This window comes from Oncorhynchus mykiss, chromosome 10 (genome assembly GCF_057628025.1).
Source record: "Oncorhynchus mykiss isolate SJ-2025 chromosome 10, ASM5762802v1, whole genome shotgun sequence".
NCBI lineage: Eukaryota > Metazoa > Chordata > Actinopteri > Salmoniformes > Salmonidae > Oncorhynchus > Oncorhynchus mykiss.
The window spans coordinates 72,862,962-72,884,302 of NC_143031.1; the positions used below are offsets into that span (position 1 = coordinate 72,862,962).

The following is a 21,341-nucleotide window of genomic DNA, read 5'->3' on the forward strand; positions in this document are numbered from 1 at the left end:
AAAGCTGAGAAGCTTCTCTCGCAGGAAGCACTGCTGACTGGTGTAACAACAGAAATCTTACAGCATCGAAATAGCTCATGGAAGACATCTTTAGAAGGTTCTAGAAACACAACAAAGTCTAGGAAAGTAGACGGTCTGTCCCTTCCACTTTTTTCTCTCCTATCAAGAAGCCGCTTGGTTTGATGAACCTCATGATTGATGTCCTCTAAATCTGACTCAAAGGTCAAAGGCAAACAGGACCCCTTGCATGATCTCGCAATTCTTCTTTGAAAAACACCTCTGCAGCTTAGCTGTGAGACTGTCAAGCACCTGATAAAATATATCTCTTTCGAAGCTCTCACCATCACCTTGGTCGCAATTTTTCTGTCCTCGAGGGCTCATCATCAATGAGTAGTGAAATATTAACTTCTTTGGGACTGGGGGGCAGTATTGAGTAGCTTGGATGAATAGGGTGCCCAGAGTAAACTACCTGCTACTCAGGCCCAGTTCCTAATATATGCACATATATCCAAAACATGTCAAACGATGTCCATTTATGTCCAAATACATATAAATAGATTTGGATAGAGGGCTCTGCGAGAGTGCCATGAGCTGATCACACACACTGATCACGTGAGAGCGACCTGCGTTTACATCGGATTTCTACAAAGCAATTCTCCGGTTGGAACATTATTGACGATTTATGTTAAAAACATCCTAAAGATTGATTCTATACATCGTTTGACATGTTTCTACGAACTGTAATATGACTTTTCATCTGAACTTTCGCCTGGACTTGCCCGCGCCTCGTGAGTTTGGATTGTGTACTAAAAACACAAACAAAAGGGAAGTATTTGGACATAAATGGACTTTATCGAACAAATCAAACATTTATTGTGGAACTGACAAAACAAACAATACCTCACAGTGATGGGGAGCAAAGAACTGAACTGAATAGTGTGTGATAATGACATACAGGTGAGTGAACAGTGATTAGAATTTAGGTGATTGGGATCTGGAGAGTGAACTGCATTCAGGGGATGTAAGTGTTTGAGAGTGTGAGCTGGAAAGTGGGCTGGAAAGTGAGCTGCATTCAGGGGATCTATGTGTTTGAGGGTGTGAGTTGGAAGCAGGCTAATAACTCATCAACTAGCAAAGAATATCAAGAAATGTGCACTTGAGCGATTCTGTGCTCTGATCTGAACTGATGTGAAATGCGCATTCACTCTGGTGTGATTGAACGACCACTGGTGGGCAACCCCTTCCAATAAAATTCTACTCCGTTGTGCTCTGGGTCTGCCTTAAACAAAATCAGACTCAATCTTGCAAAGTTATATTTGTTTTGGTTTGTTGCATTGAAAAGGGGCTGATAGGATATAGATTCGATCACAGAAAAAAACATTGATCTTTATAGTGCAAACTAATGGGGTTGAACTCGGTGAAGTTCAATCTCTTCCACCTCTGTGTAGCATGGCGTTTCTTCTGTGCAGCACTCCTGGAGGAAGTGAGCGGCCACTCACATGCGCAGTTTAGAGGGAACATTGCTGTCTACAGTAGCAATAAGAAACTGAGTTTTAACAAGTAGCTGATCCATCAAGGAAGCATTTTTCTCTTATATAACCAGTATGACTCCTGACTACAGAGACAGACCAGTTACAACACCCTGACTAAAGAGACAGACCAGTTACAACACCCTGACTAAAGAGACAGACCAGTTACAACACCCTGACTAAAGAGACAGACCAGTTACAACACCCTGACTAAAGAGACAGACCAGTTACAACACCCTGACTAAAGAGACAGACCAGTTACAACACCCTGACTAAAGAGACAGACCAGTTACAACAACCTGACTAAAGAGACAGACCAGTTACAACACCCTGACTAAAGAGACAGACCAGTTACAACAACCTGACTAAAGAGACAGACCAGTTACAACAACCTGACTACAGAGACAGACCAGTTACAACAACCTGACTACAGAGACAGACCAGTTACAACAACCTAACTACAGAGACAGACCAGTTACAACACCCTGACTAAAGAGAGAGACCAGTTACAACACCCTGACTACAGAGACAGACCAGTTACAACAACCTGACTACAGAGACAGACCAGTTACAACACCCTGACTACAGAGACAGACCAGTTACAACAACCTGACTGCAGAGACAGACCAGTTACAACACCCTGACTACAGAGACAGACCAGTTACAACAACCTGACTAAAGAGACAGACCAGTTACAACAACCTGACTACAGAGACAGACCAGTTACAACACCCTGACTAAAGAGACAGACCAGTTACAACAACCTGACTAAAGAGACAGACCAGTTACAACACCCTGACTAAAGAGAGAGACCAGTTACAACAACCTGACTAAAGAGACAGACCAGTTACAACACCCTGACTACAGAGACAGACCAGTTACAACAACCTGACTAAAGAGACAGACCAGTTACAACAACCTGACTAAAGAGACAGACCAGTTACAACAACCTGACTACAGAGACAGACCAGTTATAACACCCTGACTACAGAGACAGACCAGTTACAACAACCTGACTAAAGAGAGAGACCAGTTATAACACCCTGACTAAAGAGACAGACCAGTTACAACAACCTGACTAAAGAGACAGACCAGTTACAACAACCTGACTAAAGAGACAGACCAGTTACAACAACCTGACTACAGAGACAGACCAGTTACAACACCCTGACTACAGAGACAGACCAGTTACAACAACCTGACTAAAGAGACAGACCAGTTACAACAACCTGACTACAGAGACTGACCAGTTACAACAACCTGACTAAAGAGACAGACCAGTTACAACACCCTGACTACAGAGACAGACCAGTTACAACACCCTGACTACAGAGACAGACCAGTTACAACAACCTGACTAAAGAGACAGACCAGTTACAACAACCTGACTACAGAGACAGACCAGTTACAACAACCTGACTACAGAGAGAGACCAGTTACAACAACCTGACTAAAGAGACAGACCAGTTACAACAACCTGACTACAGAGACAGACCAGTTACAACACCCTGACTACAGAGACAGACCAGTTACAACAACCTGACTACAGAGACAGACCAGTTACAACAACCTGACTAAAGAGACAGACCAGTTATAACACCCTGACTACAGAGACAGACCAGTTACAACAACCTGACTACAGAGACAGACCAGTTACAACAACCTGACTAAAGAGACAGACCAGTTACAACACCCTGACTACAGAGACAGACCAGTTACAACAACCTGACTAAAGAGACAGACCAGTTACAACAACCTGACTAAAGAGACAGACCAGTTACAACAACCTGACTACAGAGACAGACCAGTTACAACAACCTGACTACAGAGACAGACCAGTTACAACAACCTGACTAAAGAGACAGACCAGTTACAACAACCTGACTAAAGAGACAGACCAGTTACAACAACCTGACTAAAGAGACAGACCAGTTACAACACCCTGACTACAGAGACAGACCAGTTACAACAACCTGACTAAAGAGACAGACCAGTTACAACAACCTGACTAAAGAGACAGACCAGTTACAACAACCTGACTAAAGAGACAGACCAGTTACAACAACCTGACTACAGAGACAGACCAGTTACAACAACCTGACTACAGAGACAGACCAGTTACAACACCCTGACTAAAGAGAGAGACCAGTTACAACAACCTGACTAAAGAGACAGACCAGTTACAACAACCTGACTAAAGAGACAGACCAGTTACAACACCCTGACTACAGAGACAGACCAGTTACAACAACCTGACTAAAGAGACAGACCAGTTACAACAACCTGACTAAAGAGACAGACCAGTTACAACAACCTGACTAAAGAGACAGACCAGTTACAACAACCTGACTACAGAGACAGACCAGTTACAACAACCTGACTAAAGAGAGAGACCAGTTACAACAACCTGACTAAAGAGACAGACCAGTTACAACACCCTGACTACAGAGACAGACCAGTTACAACAACCTGACTAAAGAGACAGACCAGTTACAACAACCTGACTAAAGAGACAGACCAGTTACAACAACCTGACTACAGAGACAGACCAGTTACCACACCCTGACTAAAAAGACAGACCAGTTACAACAACCTGACTACAGAGACAGACCAGTTACCACACCCTGACTAAAAAGACAGACAAGTTTCAACAACCTGACTAAAGAGACAGACCAGTTACAACAACCTGACTTGAGAGGCCATCTCAGGCAAAGCTTTTTGTGATATAGGTGAGATATAAACTGTGGTTAATTAGAAGTAAAATCAACAGCAATAGTGTGTGTATATATGGGTTTGAGTATAATGATACTTGCTAACTTTCTCAATATGTTCACCTTTGCTCTTCAACAGAGCAGCATTGTCAAGAGGAATGGAGATACGTTGACTGCAGTTTCTACTTCCTGTCCTCTGAGAAGAAAATCTGGGTTTCCACCATCCTTCCACCATTTCAAAGTAGTCAAGTTTGTCAACTGGTTTGGTTTCACTATGGAATTGAGCTATAATGGAACAGATAAAGATGAGTTCTCTATCTATCTCTATGTGTCAAGGTCACAGTAATAGAAGGAAGAAACAGAGCTTGTAGAAAACAGCCAGTAGGGGGAGACACACACTTATAAAAGTAGGTATTACACCCAACAAGAGGGACTTTTCTGACCAGCATCCAACTACAACCAGATGATAGACCAAACCCAAAACTGACCATTACCCTAACCCAACCCAACCCAACCTTATATCCATGGATGAAAAGTGGCCTGTGATTTCAGGACAGATGCAGTACATAAGACCTACATAGAATGTGAATAATGTCATTAAGGGCACGTCTCAATTCTCACCATAATCCCTGTATAGTGCACTACTTTTGACCAGGGTCCATCAATATATAGAGTATTGAACATTTTTACAAAGTATTGACTTAGGACGTGAATACTTATGTAAATTCTATATTATATTTAATTTTCAATAAATTTGCAAACATTTCTAAAAATATGTTTTAACTTTGTCGTTATGGAGTACTTTGTGTAGTTGAGTGAGAGAAAAAATATATTTACTGCATTTTAAATTCAGTCTGTAACACAACAACATGTGTAAGAAGTCTAGGGGTGTGTGTCAAGGCACTGTATGTTAAACATGAATGCTCTAATTGTAAGTCTGCTAAAAGACTAAAATGGAAATGTAATAGTAATTAATGGTAAATAATGTATTGTGTAACTTTGGAGTCATTTATTATTGTAAATAAGAATAGAATACCATGATTAAAGACAATCATGAATGAATTGTGAATAAATGAGTGAGGAAGTTACAGAGGTATAAATATCATACCCCCCCCAAAAAATGCTAACCCCCCTATTATTGGTAATGGTGAGAGGTTAGCATGTCTTGGGGGTATGATATAAAATGCTAACCTCCACTATTATTGGTAATGGTGAGAGGTTAGCATGTCTTGGGGGTATGATATAACATGCTAACCTCCCCTATTATTGGTAATGGTGAGAGGTTAGCATGTCTTGGGGGTATGATATAAAATGCTAACCTCCACTATTATTGGTAATGGTGAGAGGTTAGCATGTCTTGGGGGTATGATATAAAATGCTAACCTCCCCTATTATTGGTAATGGTGAGAGGTTATCATGTTTTGGGGGTATGATATAAAATGCTAACCTCCCCTATTATTGGTAATGGTGAGAGGTTATCATGTCTTGGGGGTATGATATAAAATGCTAACCTCCACTATTATTGGTAATGGTGAGAGGTTAGCATGTCTTGGGGGTATGATATAAAATGCTAACCTCCCCTATTATTGGTAATGGTGAGAGGTTATCATGTTTTGGGGGTATGATATAAAATGCTAACCTCCCCTATTATTGGTAATGGTGAGAGGTTATCATGTCTTGGGGGTATGATATAAAATGCTAACCTCCCCTATTATTGGTAATGGTGAGAGGTTAGCATGTCTTGGGGGTATGATCCTCTGTAACTTTCTCACTCAACATTATTTACCATTCATTAAATTAAAGGTGACATTCTGTACAGTCACCACATATGAAACATTTGATCCCCAATCCAAAATGCTGGCGTATAGAGCCAAATGAAAAGTTGTAGCTTCACTGTCCAAATAAATACGTAAGGGAGTGTACGTGAGATAAGAAAAGACAGTATGTCACGTCACACAGCCTTTAATAGTGACAGGTCACAATGGTACAGTAAGGGTGTGGCGTCATTGTAAACATCGTTGATATTAAGCATCTCAATCACATCATTGAGGCAAGTCTGAGGGTGTTGGGGCTGGGTCTTGTTCTGCCCATGTTGAGACTGGGCCTGGTTCTTCCCATGTTGAGGCTGGGCTGGGTGTGTTGATGTTGGGCCCAGTGCTGCCCCTGTTGTGGCTGGGCTCGGGGTTGTTGATGTTGGGCCAAGTGCTACCCCTTTTGAGGCAGGTGTGTGAGTGTTTGGAGGCTGGTCCAGGTGCTGCCCCTGTTTAGGCTGGGGCTGATGCTGGTGGCCCTGTTAGGCCCTGTGTGCTGGGGCCTCCCGCTCTATTGCCCTGTAGGGTGAAAGAAACCGTACACATAAATAGCAACACAAGAATATAGATGGTGAGAGTAAACAGTACCTGAACATATAGAAGAGCATGTAGGCACTCCGGGCTCTGGTCCTCAGCACAGTGGCTTCATTGGACATTGACACCTGGCTGTCATTACAGCAGAACCAGTTTCCACTGGCATGCAATATGTCACTAATGTAGTGCCCTGTGAAACAAGGAAGACAGACTAGAGGTCAAAGGTCAGGCTATTGTGGGTAATAGAGTGTTTTGTAACAGTTAAACAGTTCATTTGGGAGGTATTTTATCTGTTACATGTGTCAAGTTTTGAAATCAGAGATAAACAAATACACATGGCATATAATTAGGCATGCCTCTCCATTATTTTCAATAAAATTGAGCAAACTCTAAACATGTTCCCCAAATGGCACCCCGCAGGACAAATTTTGCCCAAGGGTGATTTTATTTGGCCCCCTATGTTTTCCGTCCAAATAAAACGTAATTGTTAAAAGACTGTAAAAACACCAGCAAATCAGCTCCAAGTGATTTTCATTTTGGAAATCTCTTTCAAAGTATTCCCACGCACAATAAAGAGATACATGTGGTTGTACACAAATGTAAGCAAGGTTTGAAATGAGTCAAATATTATATCTGTTTGGCCTTCCTACGGCATATTTGCAGTCTACAAATTATTTGTAATTTTGTTCCACACCCCTTCCCATCTGGCTAAGAAAGAAAATGGACCCGAGGCTGAATCTAGTTGATGATCCCTGGCATTCACCCTCGATAATTTTCACTCCCTCAGCTTCGGGATGCTTGTGTATACGGCAGAGGCACACGTGAACATGCAAATTGAGACCCAAGGAGAAGGGAGTGATTTGGAATTCAGCTGATGTCATATGTATTGTGCATCTGCATGTGTGTGTTTGATGGTATTTACTTACCGGAGTTTGCGGAGCCTCCCAAATGAGAGACTACGCCAGTCAGCTGGTAGTAACCATTCACTGACTGTAATGGCTTCTGCTTCTGTAAGAAAACACATGTGATCATAGGATTCTCATTTCCTCTACAGTCCACCACACTGTCTACAGTCTACTACAGTACTAGTCTACTACAGGTCTACTACATCGTGTACTCTTCATAACTATCTCAGTGTCCTGTCATAACTTATTTTTCACTGGTTTCACTCTCTCTATCTCTCTCTCTCTTCTCACCACTGAGGCTGTCAGCAACACTTTCCCTGGTTCCTGCTCATTTGAACCTGAGGGGTCAAATAAACATATCAAGAGCTGTGAAAACGTGGTCACTTGTCTGAATTGCTCTGGACTAAAACAGCTCCCATACATCACTAAAGATGTCTGAGAAGCATTTTAAATTGCAGCTTCCAGATTCTCTGTCAGCAGGACCGTTTTGGGAGTGGGTGGTTTGTGTGGTGTTGGAGCAAGAATAGTGTTATGGTCCCATGACCTACCTGAACAGCAGAGGGCGCTGTCTTTGGCCTCTCCAGGTGGTCTGGAGACTTGGCTGGCGAGGGTCTGGGGGATGGACCCCTGGATGCTGGGGGCCTGGTTGGTGAGGGCCTGTGGGCTGGCACTGTGCAGGTGTGGCACCATGTCCCCACAGAGGGTGGAGAGCCTCAGCTCCGAAGGAAACAAAAGAGGAGCCTCCAGCTTCTCCAACCCCCCAGGTCCTCCAAACCTCTTCAGATGCAGAACCAGCACACTGCCCAGAAAGAGAGAGGAAGAGAGATGAACAGACAGACAATGAAACCAGTCAACAAAATAACAGATGAGTGAAATTTGTTTGGCGGTGCTCACCTCTAAGTCCTACAACCTGCTCAGGAAGGTAACTACTCCTAAATGCTCAGGACATTAAACACTGCTAGTACTATGAGAGGTTATAAAGGGACAACTCACAGAGGCAGTGTGTGGAACTGCTCCACCTTTGAGGCGTGGAGGCCTTTACAGCCCTCACATGTGAATTCAACCTGTTCACTCTGGTTAGAAACAAAAGCATTACATAATGAATGATACCACTACAATAATAAGATAGCGTATTCTGAGGCAGTGGGCAGCTTGCCCTGGGTGTTAGTCTCTACATGCAGGGCTGAGCCCTAAGTGCTGACTTTGAAAGTGAGTGCTAGGCTGCTCAGCAAGGTGCGCTCAGGGCTGATGTCCAATGAGAGGTGGTTGTAGTCCTCTCTGGTGGACGACTCGCGCCCACAGCTTCAGAAGCAGGACAAAGAGAAGAAAAATGCATCAAGTCTGTTTCTGTTTCAGGTCTCTACAATGTTTCTGTTATGCCATGTGTTTTGTAATATTAATATATACTGTATATATATATATATATAGAAAGATCATGTTCTCAGTAGATACATTACAACCAATGGGATCTCTTACCTGGTACATGTGCGCACCGACACAAGCTGGAACTCCAGCTGGGAAACAGGGCAGGTATAGTTCATCCCGAGTGTCTTCAGAATCATGCCCTCCTCCTTCAGCTGGCACAGCATATTGACAAGTAACTCGTGTGCGTCCTATGATGAGGAAGAGAAAGAAACACACCAAGATAAAAGCAAATTAAAAAGAGAAAATGAACCCTTGCAAGAAGAGCACTCGTACACAAGAGAGTAGTGCCTCACTTACCTGTTGCGTGTCCCCCAGATACTTCAAATCGTATCCCGACAAGGAGTACTTGACCTTCCACATGAGGTCTGCTTTTGAGGCCTGGTTTGCCACACTGTCAGGTAGACCCGAACGGTGCACATCAGACAGACACCTGTAGGGGAGACAGAGAGTAAGTTAGCAGCCTACTGGATGGTGTCAACCTACTGGCTTACGCCTGAAGAGGCAGATGAGTATATACAAATATGTTTTATCTAGTGGCACCCCATCATTAGAAATTATTCATTCGATTCGATGCAATTTCCCCTTTGAGGACGGACAATGAAGCCAAACAACAAAAATGTGTTGTTTATTCTCCTAAGATATTTGGTTTGGATACTGCTCTCAATTCTAGAGCATTTAAAAAAACTACCAAATTTCCCACGGTAAGGTGGAATGTTCAGTCAATGAGCATTATGGGTAATGTAGTCATTCTACACTTTCCAAATTGGCCTACAAAATGCCTACATCATAATCAGTGTGTCATTGTTGTTCCTCTTGGTTATGAAGATTCCAAAAACAAAAAGAAACTGGAAAATAAACCATAAATACAATACACAGCAAAATATGAAGTGGTTAAGGTTAGGAAAAGGGTTAGGATTAGTGAAAGTGCTCTCCTAACCTGCTACGACAATCCCTTTCTGTAGAAGTGGCGTGAAAAGAGTGACCCTTCTTTAATTTATGACCACAATTAATGGCTGTGTGGGGTGAGTGTCTGCTTTTGAGCCTTCCCTTACCTGAGCAGGTTGGAGAAGGGGGAGGAGCTCCAGAGTTGTTCCTGGTGCAGGATTTCCTTTGAGAAGGAAGGCAGGACCAGGAGGCACTGCAGGGTGGCGTTAAGGAAGCAAGTGTTGCCAATGTTAGGCAACCTGTGAAGAAGAATCAGTCATCAGTACACACATAGAGATGAATCATAACCTTCACATCTCTATAAAGTGATGATAATGGCAGGGGATAAGGGATACATTATATTTAACACAAAGAAGTGGATGTCCTTTAGACCAAGATTGACATAATTCATGGGTTTATAAATATCTAATAAAACGGACATGCTAGATAGTAAGCCTTATCCCCATAGTATATCAGACACTGATCTCTAAACAATAAAGAACTTATATTCAATGCATTTGCAGTGTGTTGTGGTTTACCCAAGAAGTTCCATGTTGACCAGTTCCCCGCGTTCTCCTCTGGCCCCCTGGGTCTCTTCTGACCCTCTGGTGGCTGAGCTGGCCCTGGGAAGAGTCATGCTTCTGGTGGCTGAGCTGGCCCTGGGAAGAGTCATGCTTCTGGTGGCTGAGACTGGTCTCTGGGGCATTGGACTAGAGTGTTCCTGAAGAGACAGAGGTCTGGAGGAAGGAGAGAAACAGGTCTAACGCCTCCAACACAGAGATATTATCACTCTACACAGTCTCTCTATTAAATACTGTATTGTACTATAAACACAGCTGAGTACTGCTGTCCATATAAATGCAGTGTACCAAGTAGACCAGGCCAATAGGTTAGTACTCTCTTTATCCACTAGATGTAGACAGAAGAGGCTAAAACTACAGTTTCAGGAAAATAACTTTCTGGGACTGTGTTTACCAAGTGTCTCAGAGTAGGAGTCTGATCTAGGACCAGTTTTGCATTTTAGATCATAGATCAATGAATCAGATTATTATGGACAGAGAGGACCTGATCCTAGATTAGCACTCATACTGTTGATTAACACTGGCCCTGGTCTGGTAGCACTAAACCCAACTCTCCAAAGAGACTCTAGGATGGCACTGTACTTTATGTTTGGATTACCTGACTGTTGTGCCCTCCTGACTGGTGTCTCCATGACGGTCCAGAGGGTTGGTAGGAGAGGGAGAACTAGGCTGGGACACCACTGGAGAGAATTTAACTGGGGAAGGGTTTTTGGCAGGTGACCGGGGTACAGAGGGTTGTTCAGCAGGAGAGCAAGGCTGAGAGGAACATTTAACAGGAGAGGGAGGTGGATGGAGGGAGGAGAGTTGGTCAGAGGGTGAGGGGTCAGAGGTAGCGGAGCCATTCCGTTCAGAACGGTCAGATGGAATTGGAGAGGGGGATGAAGTGCCCCTCTCCTTCTTCTTTCTTGTCTTCTGCTCCACATCAACTGAATTTGCTTTCTGACGTTTTTTCTGTTGACAAGAAAATGTGATAGTGCTAAATACTTTCCCCCTCAGATCCCCAGCCAATGGAAGAGGGGGGTCATAAGAGTAGGAAGAGGTAGGCCTAAATGGAGAATCATAGGTATCTATCCTAAACCTCAAATAACACAGTATAGACAGGTTACATTGAGTGACATTTGCAATAGCCGAACTTCATGTACATTTCATGTACACTTTTTACGTATTCGTCAATCAGAATGTAATTTTACTTTTATTCTTCCCACTAGGTTAAAGAGAAAAATACTACTCCAGAATTATAGTAGTTGTTAATTGATTAAATGACCTGATTTCATACCTTTTTGCACCAGCAGAAACAAGCCATGTCGATAACCAATGAAGACTGATACATTTCCACATTAACCCATTGTTCAAATTGGCTTTAAGACCATTGTGATGTCATCGGCCATGTATGACACCACCACCTGGCAACCCAATCTATAACATTTTAAAATATATTGAACAATGAACAAATCTGTTTTACTGAAGAGCAAAGTTATGCAGTATACATACAATATTGTAGATAATATGCTCCATTGTATTCTTGTTTCTTTTTACATTCATTTTTTGTATGTTGTTTCATTATATGTACGACCACAATGAAGGCATTTTAAGTGCCTTCATCTTCATAGTTTTTTTATATCTTCCACGTTGTTTTTGGTTTGGTTATCGGTTTATTTAAATGCTAAATGCTTTTTCTTTTATTCACCAGCAGATGGACAAAGGGTTGGTTTAAAAGAATGTGAACAGGTGGTAGAGATTTAGCCTAAACCTCAAACAACAATCCAGATTGGTTAGGGACAGTTTTCCGTATTCAATCTTGCCCTGAGGGCAGCTCTGTCTCAAGGACATAATGAATGTGATTGGTTCAATTAAAACTCAATGGTCAGTGGGCAGAGCTTACAGTGCCCAGTGCGTGTTAAATACACTTGCTAGGTGATACATTGGTGTTGAATGGAAGGCATAACACAAGGTTGCTGGCATGAATTGTGTTTTCTAACCTCACTCCAACCCCTAAACAATTATTCTTACCTAAACTTAACCCAACCCTAGCTAGAGTCCCAGGTCTGTTTAGTGCTGTCTTGCCAACTCCTACTAGCTAGAGTCCCAGGTCTGTTTAGTGCTGTCTTGCCAACTCCTACTAGCTAGAGTCCCAGGTCTGTTTAGTGCTGTCTTGCCAACTCCTACTAGCTAGAGTCCCAGGTATGTTTAGTGCTGTCTTGCCAACTCCTACTAGCTAGAGTCCCAGGTCTGTTTAGTGCTGTCTTGCCAACTCCTACTAGCTAGAGTACCAGGTCTGTTTAGTGCTGTCTTGTCAACTCCTACTAGCTAGAGTCCCAGGTCTGTTTAGTGCTGTCTTCCCAACTCCTACAGTGGCTCTTCCTTAAAAAGTTGCATCATATTGCAGCACAACTTGCGGGCTGCCGCAGAATTCTATGGCACATTATTTATTATTTAAGTGTCAGACATTGTTGCCATTAACGCTCGTTAGAGCTAGTTTGACCACCAGAGAGCATCTTTGAGAAACATTTAACCGTTTTTAATATGAAACTAATCGTTGGATAACAGATCTGCTCTCGGAACTCATTTACACACGTTACTGTTTGTGTTTCGATTCTCTCTCGCACAAACACACACATACACGCTCACCCTCTATAACCACTCTTTATATTTACAGTGGTGATGGACAGCTGGAGGCATTTTGTTGTGAATTCTGAAAACAAGCCAACCTAACTCAGAAATACATTTCACTGGTTGCCATGGTGAATAACCCAATAATAATTGGTTGGACACATGAAAGGAAACAAAGAGTTTACCGGAAACTCAAAATGAAAATACTTGCAGATCAATTCAGATCAACAAATGACAATAGTAGATCTAATTACATTTAGAGGATTCTAAATTAATATCTAATGGGCTTTTATACAATGATAATGCAGGGATAATAATACATTCATATATTTGTAGGGGTTGGGCAAATCTGGTTTTATAGTACTTAAGCATTGAATACATGGAAGTTTGCCCATTTTGGCCTTTAGGCTACACTTTACAATAGGACTCATTTTATTTTTTAAATTTATTTTACCTTTATTTAACCAGGTAGGCTAGTTGAGAACAAGTTCTCATTTGCAACTGCGACCTGGCCAAGATAAAGCATAGCAGTGTGAACAGACAACACAGAGTTACACATGGAATTAAACAATTAACAAGTCAATAACACAGTAGAAAAAAAGGGGAGTCTATATACATTGTGTGCAAAAGGCATGAGGAGGTAGGCGAATAATTACAATTTTGCAGATTAACACTGGAGTGATAAATGATCAGATGGTCATGTACAGGTAGAGATATTGGTGTGCAAAAGAGCAGAAAAGTAAATAAATAAAAACAATATGGGGATGAGGTAGGTGAAAATGGGTGGCTATTTACCAATAGACTATGTACAGCTGCAGCGATCGGTTAGCTGCTCAGATAGCAGATGTTTGAAGTTGGTGAGGGAGGTAAAAGTCTCCAACTTCAGCGATTTTTGCAATTCGTTCCAGTCACAGGCAGCAGAGTACTGGAACGAAAGGCGGCCAAATGAGGTGTTGGCTTTAGGGATGATCAGTGAGATACACCTGCTGGAGCGCGTGCTACGGATGGGTATTGCCATCGTGACCAGTGAACTGAGATAAGGCGGAGCTTTATCTAGCATGGACTTGTAGATGACCTGGAGCCAGTGGGTCTGGCGACGAATATGTAGCGAGGGCCAGCCGACTAGAGCATACAAGTCGCAGTGGTGGGTGGTATAAGGTGCTTTAGTGACAAAACGGATGGCACTGTAATAAACTGCATACAGTTTGCTGAGTAGAGTGTTGGAAGCAATTTTGTAGATGACATCGCCGAAGTCGAGGATCGGTAGGATAGTCAGTTTTACTAGGGTAAGTTTGGCGGCGTGAGTGAAGGAGGCTTTGTTGCGGAATAGAAAGCCGACTCTTGATTATATTTTTGATTGGAGATGTTTGATATGAGTCTGGAAGGAGAGTTTGCAGTCTAGCCAGACACCTAGGTACTTATAGATGTCCACATATTCAAGGTCGGAACCATCCAGGGTGGTGATGCTAGTCGGGCATGCGGGTGCAGGCAGCGATCGGTTGAAAAGCATGCATTTGGTTTTACTAGCGTTTAAGAGCAGTTGGAGGCCACGGAAGGAGTGTTGTATGGCATTGAAGCTTGTTTGGAGGTTACATAGCACAGTGTCCAAGGACATCTCTGACTGCCTGCAACATCTACAGTGGTACAATATAAATATAATTTTGAATTACTTTTTTAAAATGTACATGTTTATTAAGTTGTCTTGCTTTTCTCAGAGCAGGACAAAACGGTGCTGAAATAGTTGACCATACGCAGGTAGGCTTTTGCTTGAAATCCTATTGTAACAATTGGATGACATTGGGAGTTTCAGTAAGCAACAATTTGTTGCCTTCATTAGCCTACTTTATTCTTAAAATAACTCCAGCACATAAAAGAGAAAGGAGTCTTAATTAATTAAACAATAAAGTGATTTAATTCACAAATGCATTTGACTGTACTTAATATTGGCCATCAACCAGAAACACACCATGATAGAAACATGTTATTGATTATTATTTTATTTTTTACTATTTCAAAATGCACACGTTTAATAAGCTACTGTGCAGTCTGACAAGTAAACATAGCCCACAGTACATAGTAAACATAGCCCACAGTACATAGTAAACATAGCCCACAGTACATAGTAAACATAGCCCACAGTACATAGTAAACATAGCCCACAGTACATAGTAAACATAGCCCACGGTACATAGTCCACAGTACATAGTAAACATAGCACACAGTACATAGTAAACATGGCCCACAGTACATAGTAAACATAGCCCACAGTACATAGTAAACATAGCCCACAGTACATAGTAAACATAGCCCACAGTACATAGTAAACATGGCAAAGATGCTTCATTCCTTACATAAGGGAGAGCCGGCCATGTCAAGACTTTCTCAGTGACCTCAAGTACTCAATAACTCTGTCTTGAATGTTTTTTCGGGTTGCATCAGTCTTGGTCACAGTATTAATGATGAACACCTGGAGGTTCACTGGTCAGCCACATTTGCCTCGGGATCCATCCCAGTTGGGGCGGCATGTAGTCTAGTGGTTAGAGCATTGGGCCAGTAACCGGAAGGTTGTTGAATCAAATCCTTGAGCTGACAGGGTAAAAATCTGTTGTTCTGCCCCTGAACAAGGCAGTTAACCCACTGTTCCTAGGACATCATTGTAAATAAGAATTTGTACTTAAATGACTTGCCTAGTTAAATAAAAAATACAAGTATCTGTCTCTACAAATAATGGGTGATACTGATTCACCTGCACCTTTATCAGATGAGCAGAATGATACTGCTCTGCACCCCCATTGATTGTGGTGTCCTATGATAGAAATGGTAGATCAATTAAGAATGAAAAGTGACTCCAACACACACATTCTGCATAATGAAACGTGTTTTAAGAATGTAGCAAAACCAACCGCTTTCATGGGAACCATGTGTTTTATCGGTGTGTACCGTTGTCCAGCCCTTTGTCCACCGATCTCCATGGATGGTTGTCTGCATGGTTGTTTGCTCTGCAAAAACACATTCATGTTTTTAGTATACAAGTATCGATTGTATTACACAGTATGCCTACACATGGACAGACTATATAAAAAAATAAAATAAGTAAATGCATTGAAACCAATTTCTTTTTAGTTTTGGTGATCCTCCCAGCTCTGGCTCATTTTCTCAAGTCCTCTGGTGGGTACAGTCCTAACCCTGGAACATATAGCACCATAGAATGGGTGGAGTTTGGGGCAGGTAGAAGAGTACTGGAAAGGTGTGACTTTCAGGTTACTATTGGCCACAAGTATACAGCAGATCGCCGAAGGTCCTCACTTTGATTATGCTGTAAAAACATACTGTAACACCATGACCAGGATCTCTATTCATTTAAGTGAGCAGATTGGGGCTTTCAGGGGGAACAGACAATCTACTGGAGACATTTAAAAAATACTGGTAGACTTTAGGATTTTTGTCATGTCATCCAGGTCAGGATAACCAATTATACAGTGCCTTGCGAAAGTATTCGGCCCCCTTGAACTTTGCGACCTTTTGACACATTTCAGGCTTCAAACATAAAGATATAAAACTGTATTTGTTTGTGAAGAATCAACAACAAGTGGGACACAATCATGAAGTGGAACAACATTTATTGGATATTTCAAACTTTTTTAACAAATAAAAACTGAAAAATTGGGCGTGCAAAATTATTCAGCCCCTTTACTTTCAGTGCAGCAAACTCTCTCCAGAAGTTCAGTGAGGATCTCTGAATGATCCAATGTTGACCTAAATGACTAATGATGATAAATACAATCCACCTGTGTGTAATCAAGTCTCCGTATAAATGCACCTGCACTGTGATAGTCTCAGAGGTCCGTTAAAAGCGCAGAGAGCATCATGAAGAACAAGGAACACACCAGGCAGGTCCGAGATACTGTTGTGAAGAAGTTTAAAGCCGGATTTGGATACAAAAATATTTCCCAAGCTTTAAACATCCCAAGGAGCACTGTGCAAGCGATACTATTGAAATGGAAGGAGTATCAGACCACTGCAAATCTACCAAGACCTGGCCGTCCCTCTAAACTTTCAGCTCATACAAGGAGAAGACTGATCAGAGATGCAGCCAAGAGGCCCATGATCACTCTGGATGAACAGCAGAGATCTACAGCTGAGGTGGGAGACTCTGTCCATAGGACAACAATCAGTCGTATATTGCACAAATCTGGCCTTTATGGAAGAGTGGCAAGAAGAAAGCCATTTCTTAAAGATATCCATAAAAAGTGTCGTTTAACGTTTGCCACAAGCCACCTGGGAGACACACCAAACATGTGGAAGAAGGTGCTCTGGACAGATGAAACCAAAATTGAACTTTTTGGCAACAATGCAAAATGTTATGTTTGGCGTAAAAGCAACACAGCTGAACACACCATCCTCACTGTCAAACATGGTGGTGGCAGCATCATGGTTTGGGCCTGCTTTTCTTCAGTAGGGACAGGGAAGATGGTTAAAATTGATGGGAAGATGGATGGAGCCAAATACAGGACCATTCTGGAAGAAAACCTGATGGAGTCTGCAAAAGACCTGAGACTGGGACGGAGATTTGTCTTCCAACAAGACAATGATCCAAAACATAAAGCAAAATCTACAATGGAATGGTTCAAAAATAAACATATCCAGGTGTTAGAATGGCCAAGTCAAAGTCCAGACCTGAATCCAATCGAGAATCTGTGGAAAGAACTGAAAACTGCTGTTCACAAATGCTCTCCATCCAACCTCACTGAGCTCGAGCTGTTTTGCAAGGAGGAATGGGAAAAAATGTCAGTCTCTCGATGTGCAAAGCTGATAGAGACATACCCCAAGCGACTTACAGCTGTAATCGCAGCAAAAGGTGGCGCTACAAAGTATTAACTTAAGGGGGCTGAATAATTTTGCACGCCCAATTTTTCAGTTTTTGATTTGTTAAAAAAGTTTGAAATATCCAATAAATGTCGTTCCACTTCATGATTGTGTCCCACTTGTTGTTGATTCTTCACAAAAAAATACAGTTTTATATCTTTATGTTTGAAGCCTGAAATGTGGCAAAAGGTCGCAAAGTTCAAGGGGGCCGAATACTTTCGCAAGGCACTGTATATACAAAGTACTAACCCTGACTCTCGTTTTTTAAGTGTTCATAGGTCTCGGTCTATATATTCCTGGTGGGTTTTTTTCACAAACAATGCTTATTTTATTTAAACGCTCTTCACACACCATGCTTACTTGAGACTCGTATATAAGAGTTGAGGTTAGAAGTAGAAGTTACTGTATTTGAGCACCCTCGCACTCGCACACGCACACCACACACACACACACACACACACACACACACACACACACACACACACACACACACACACACACACACACACACACACACACACACAACAGGTGAGATTACCCTGTAGTACTATATCTTTATTTGTCCCAATCCTGGATGATACAGTAAAACACATTACCAAAGATCTTTAATCATTTGTGATTCAGTACATGTTCAGTGGTGGGAGAGACCCTCTGGAGTTGCTGCACTGCTGTGTGTTCTCCTACTGGCTGGGATCATAGGCCTGTCTGTCTACTGTGAGTTTAGTATGTTGTCACTGAGACTTCAGTTGCCTACTTAATTATAATTACTCATTAATGGTGTTTTAGTTACATGTTTGATTAACTTTTCCTTTATACAGATGGAGTCACTGTTGATCATGACTCAACAGAGAGAGACTAGCTACAGACCAATTATAACAACCTGACTAAAGAGAGAGGCCAGCTACAGTCCAGTTACAACATCCTGACTAAAGAGAGAAACCAGCTACAGACCAGTTACAACAACCCGACTAAAGAGAGAGACCAGCTACAGACCAGATACAACAACCTGAATAAAGAAAGAGAGCAGTTACAGACCAGATACAACAACCTGACTAAAGAGAGAGACCAGTTACAGACCAGATACAACAACCTGAATAATAAGAGAGACCAGTTACAGACCAGATACAACAACCTGAATAAAGAAAGAGAGCAGTTACAGACCAGATACAACAACCTGACTAAAGAGAGAGACCAGTTACAGACCAGATACAACAACCTGACTAAAGAGAGAGACCAGTTACAGACCAGATACAACAACCTGACTAAAGAGAGAGACCAGCTACAGACCAGATACAACAACCTAACTGAATAGAGAGACCAGCTTCAGACCAGTTACAACAACCTGACCGAATAGACAGACCAGCTACAGACCAGTTACAACAACCTGACTAAAGAGAGAGACAAGCTTCAGACCAGTTACAACAACCTGACTGAATAGAGAGACCAGCTACAGACCAGTTACAACAACCTGACTAAAGAGAGAGACAAGCTTCAGACCAGTTACAACAACCTGACTGAATAGAGAGACCAGCTTCAGGTGAAATAATGGTATTACAGACTTGGGGGTATGATCCTCTAACTTTCTCACTCAACATTATTTACCATTCATTAAATTAAAGATGACATTCTGTACAGTCACCACATATGAAACATTTGATCTCCAATCCAAAACGCTGGCGTATAGAGCCAAATGAAAAGTTGTAGCTTCACTGTCCAAATAAATACGTAAGGGAGTGTACGTGAGATAAGAAAAGACAGTATGTCACGTCACACAGCCTTTAATAGTGACAGGTCACAATGGTACAGTAAGGGTGTGGCGTCATTGTAAACATCGTTGATATTAAGCATCTCAATCACATCACGATAAAGGGAAGGAGTTCCCATAGGTTGTTTGGTGACCTGTTACTCTACTCACAGAACCAAGGTCACATCCGTAGCCCAGCATTTTCATGTCTGTATTTATTCAAATTCAACTGGAGAGTAACTTCAAAAGATACTCATAGCATCTCTGAATCTTTATGTGACATTCCTCCTCCAGACCTGATTGGGTGTTAGAAGGCTCCATTACAGCTGCTTCCCTTTGTCACGTTTCCTGTTAGGACCGGCCTGAATCCCAGACCATAAATCTTCCTGAGTTAAAGAGTTACAACGGTCAACAGAATCATCTTAAATGGGATTTTCTTACATTTGCTTGTCTTTATTAATACTGCAGGTCTTCCGGTGTGACCATGCTGAATAAGAGGTTAGACACCACAGTGTATTTCACAACAGGAGGATTTCAAACCAAACCAAATAGAAGGGATGTTATATCCTCTAAATAATCACACTCTCTATCCACCACATCTACATGTGTACTACATTTACTGTGTATACTTTATACGTTTATACATTAGGTGAAGTAGTCAAATCAAGGGCAGGTATTTATGACATAAGCTACTGAAAGAATGTTCATGCTAGTGTTGAAGAGCAGCATGATTGAAGTTGGGCCGAATGCTGCACCTGTTGAGACAGGTCTGAGGGTGTTGGGGCTGGGTCTTGTTCTGCCCATGTTGAGACTGGGCCTGGTTCTTCCCATGTTGAGGCTGGGCTGGGTGTGTTGATGTTGGGCCCCGTGCTGCCCCTGATGTTGCTGGGCTCGGGGTTGTTGATGTTGGGCCAAGTGCTACCCATTTTGAGGCAGGTGTGTGAGGGTTGAGGCTGGGCTGGGGGTTTTGAGAGTGGGCCTGGTACTACCCCTGTTGAGACAGGTCTGAGTGTTTGGAGGCTGGTCCAGGTGCTGCCCCTGTTTAGGCTGGGGCTGATGCTGGTGGCCCTGTTAGGCCCTGTGTGCTGGGGCCTCCCGCTCTATTGCCCTGTAGGGTGAAAGGAACCGTACACATAAATAGCAACACAAGAATATAGATGGCGAGAGTAAACAGTACCTGAACATATAGAAGAGCATGTAGGCACTCCGGGCTCTGGTCCTCAGCACAGTGGCTTCATTGGACACTGACACCTGGCTGTCGTTACAGCAGAACCAGTTTCCACTGGCATGCAATATGTCACTAATGTAGTGCCCTGTGGAACAAGGAAGAGAGACTAGAGGTCAAGGGTCAGGCTATTGTGGGTAATAGAGTGTGTTGTAACAGTTAAACAGTTCATTTTGGTCATGTTTTGAAATCAGAGATAAACAAATACACATGGCATTAAATTAGGCATGCCTCGCCATTCTTTTGAATTAAATTGAGCAAACTCTAAACATATTGCAGTGCTTGTTGGGATGACACTTCACTCTGAAGCCTGCAGCCTTGCTTGCTTGGCCGAAGTGGCTGTTGGAGGGTCTAATTATCCCCTAAAACAGGGTTCCACAAATGGCGGCCTGCGGGACAAATTTGGCCCAAGGGTGATTTTATTTGGCCCCCTATGTTTTCAGTCCAAATAAAACGTAATTGTTAAAAGACTGTAA

At 42.3% G+C, this 21,341-nt stretch overlaps 1 protein-coding gene across 1 annotated transcript; it reads right to left on the reverse strand.

The window, feature by feature from the left end:
• Window positions 1-8,044: 8,044 nt before the first annotated feature.
• On the reverse strand, window positions 8,045-20,566 carry LOC110515142 (uncharacterized). The gene is made up of 9 exons (XM_090188556.1): window positions 20,396-20,566; window positions 15,971-16,029; window positions 11,019-11,465; window positions 10,379-10,576; window positions 9,968-10,099; window positions 9,213-9,345; window positions 8,967-9,103; window positions 8,484-8,792; window positions 8,045-8,289 (listed from the first exon to the last, which is right to left on the reverse strand). The coding sequence occupies exons 1-8, from the start codon at window positions 20,564-20,566 to the stop codon at window positions 8,681-8,683; spliced, it is 1,389 nt and encodes a 462-aa protein (XP_090044682.1). The 3' UTR covers window positions 8,045-8,289; window positions 8,484-8,680.
• Between the last annotated feature and the right edge of the window lie 775 nt (window positions 20,567-21,341).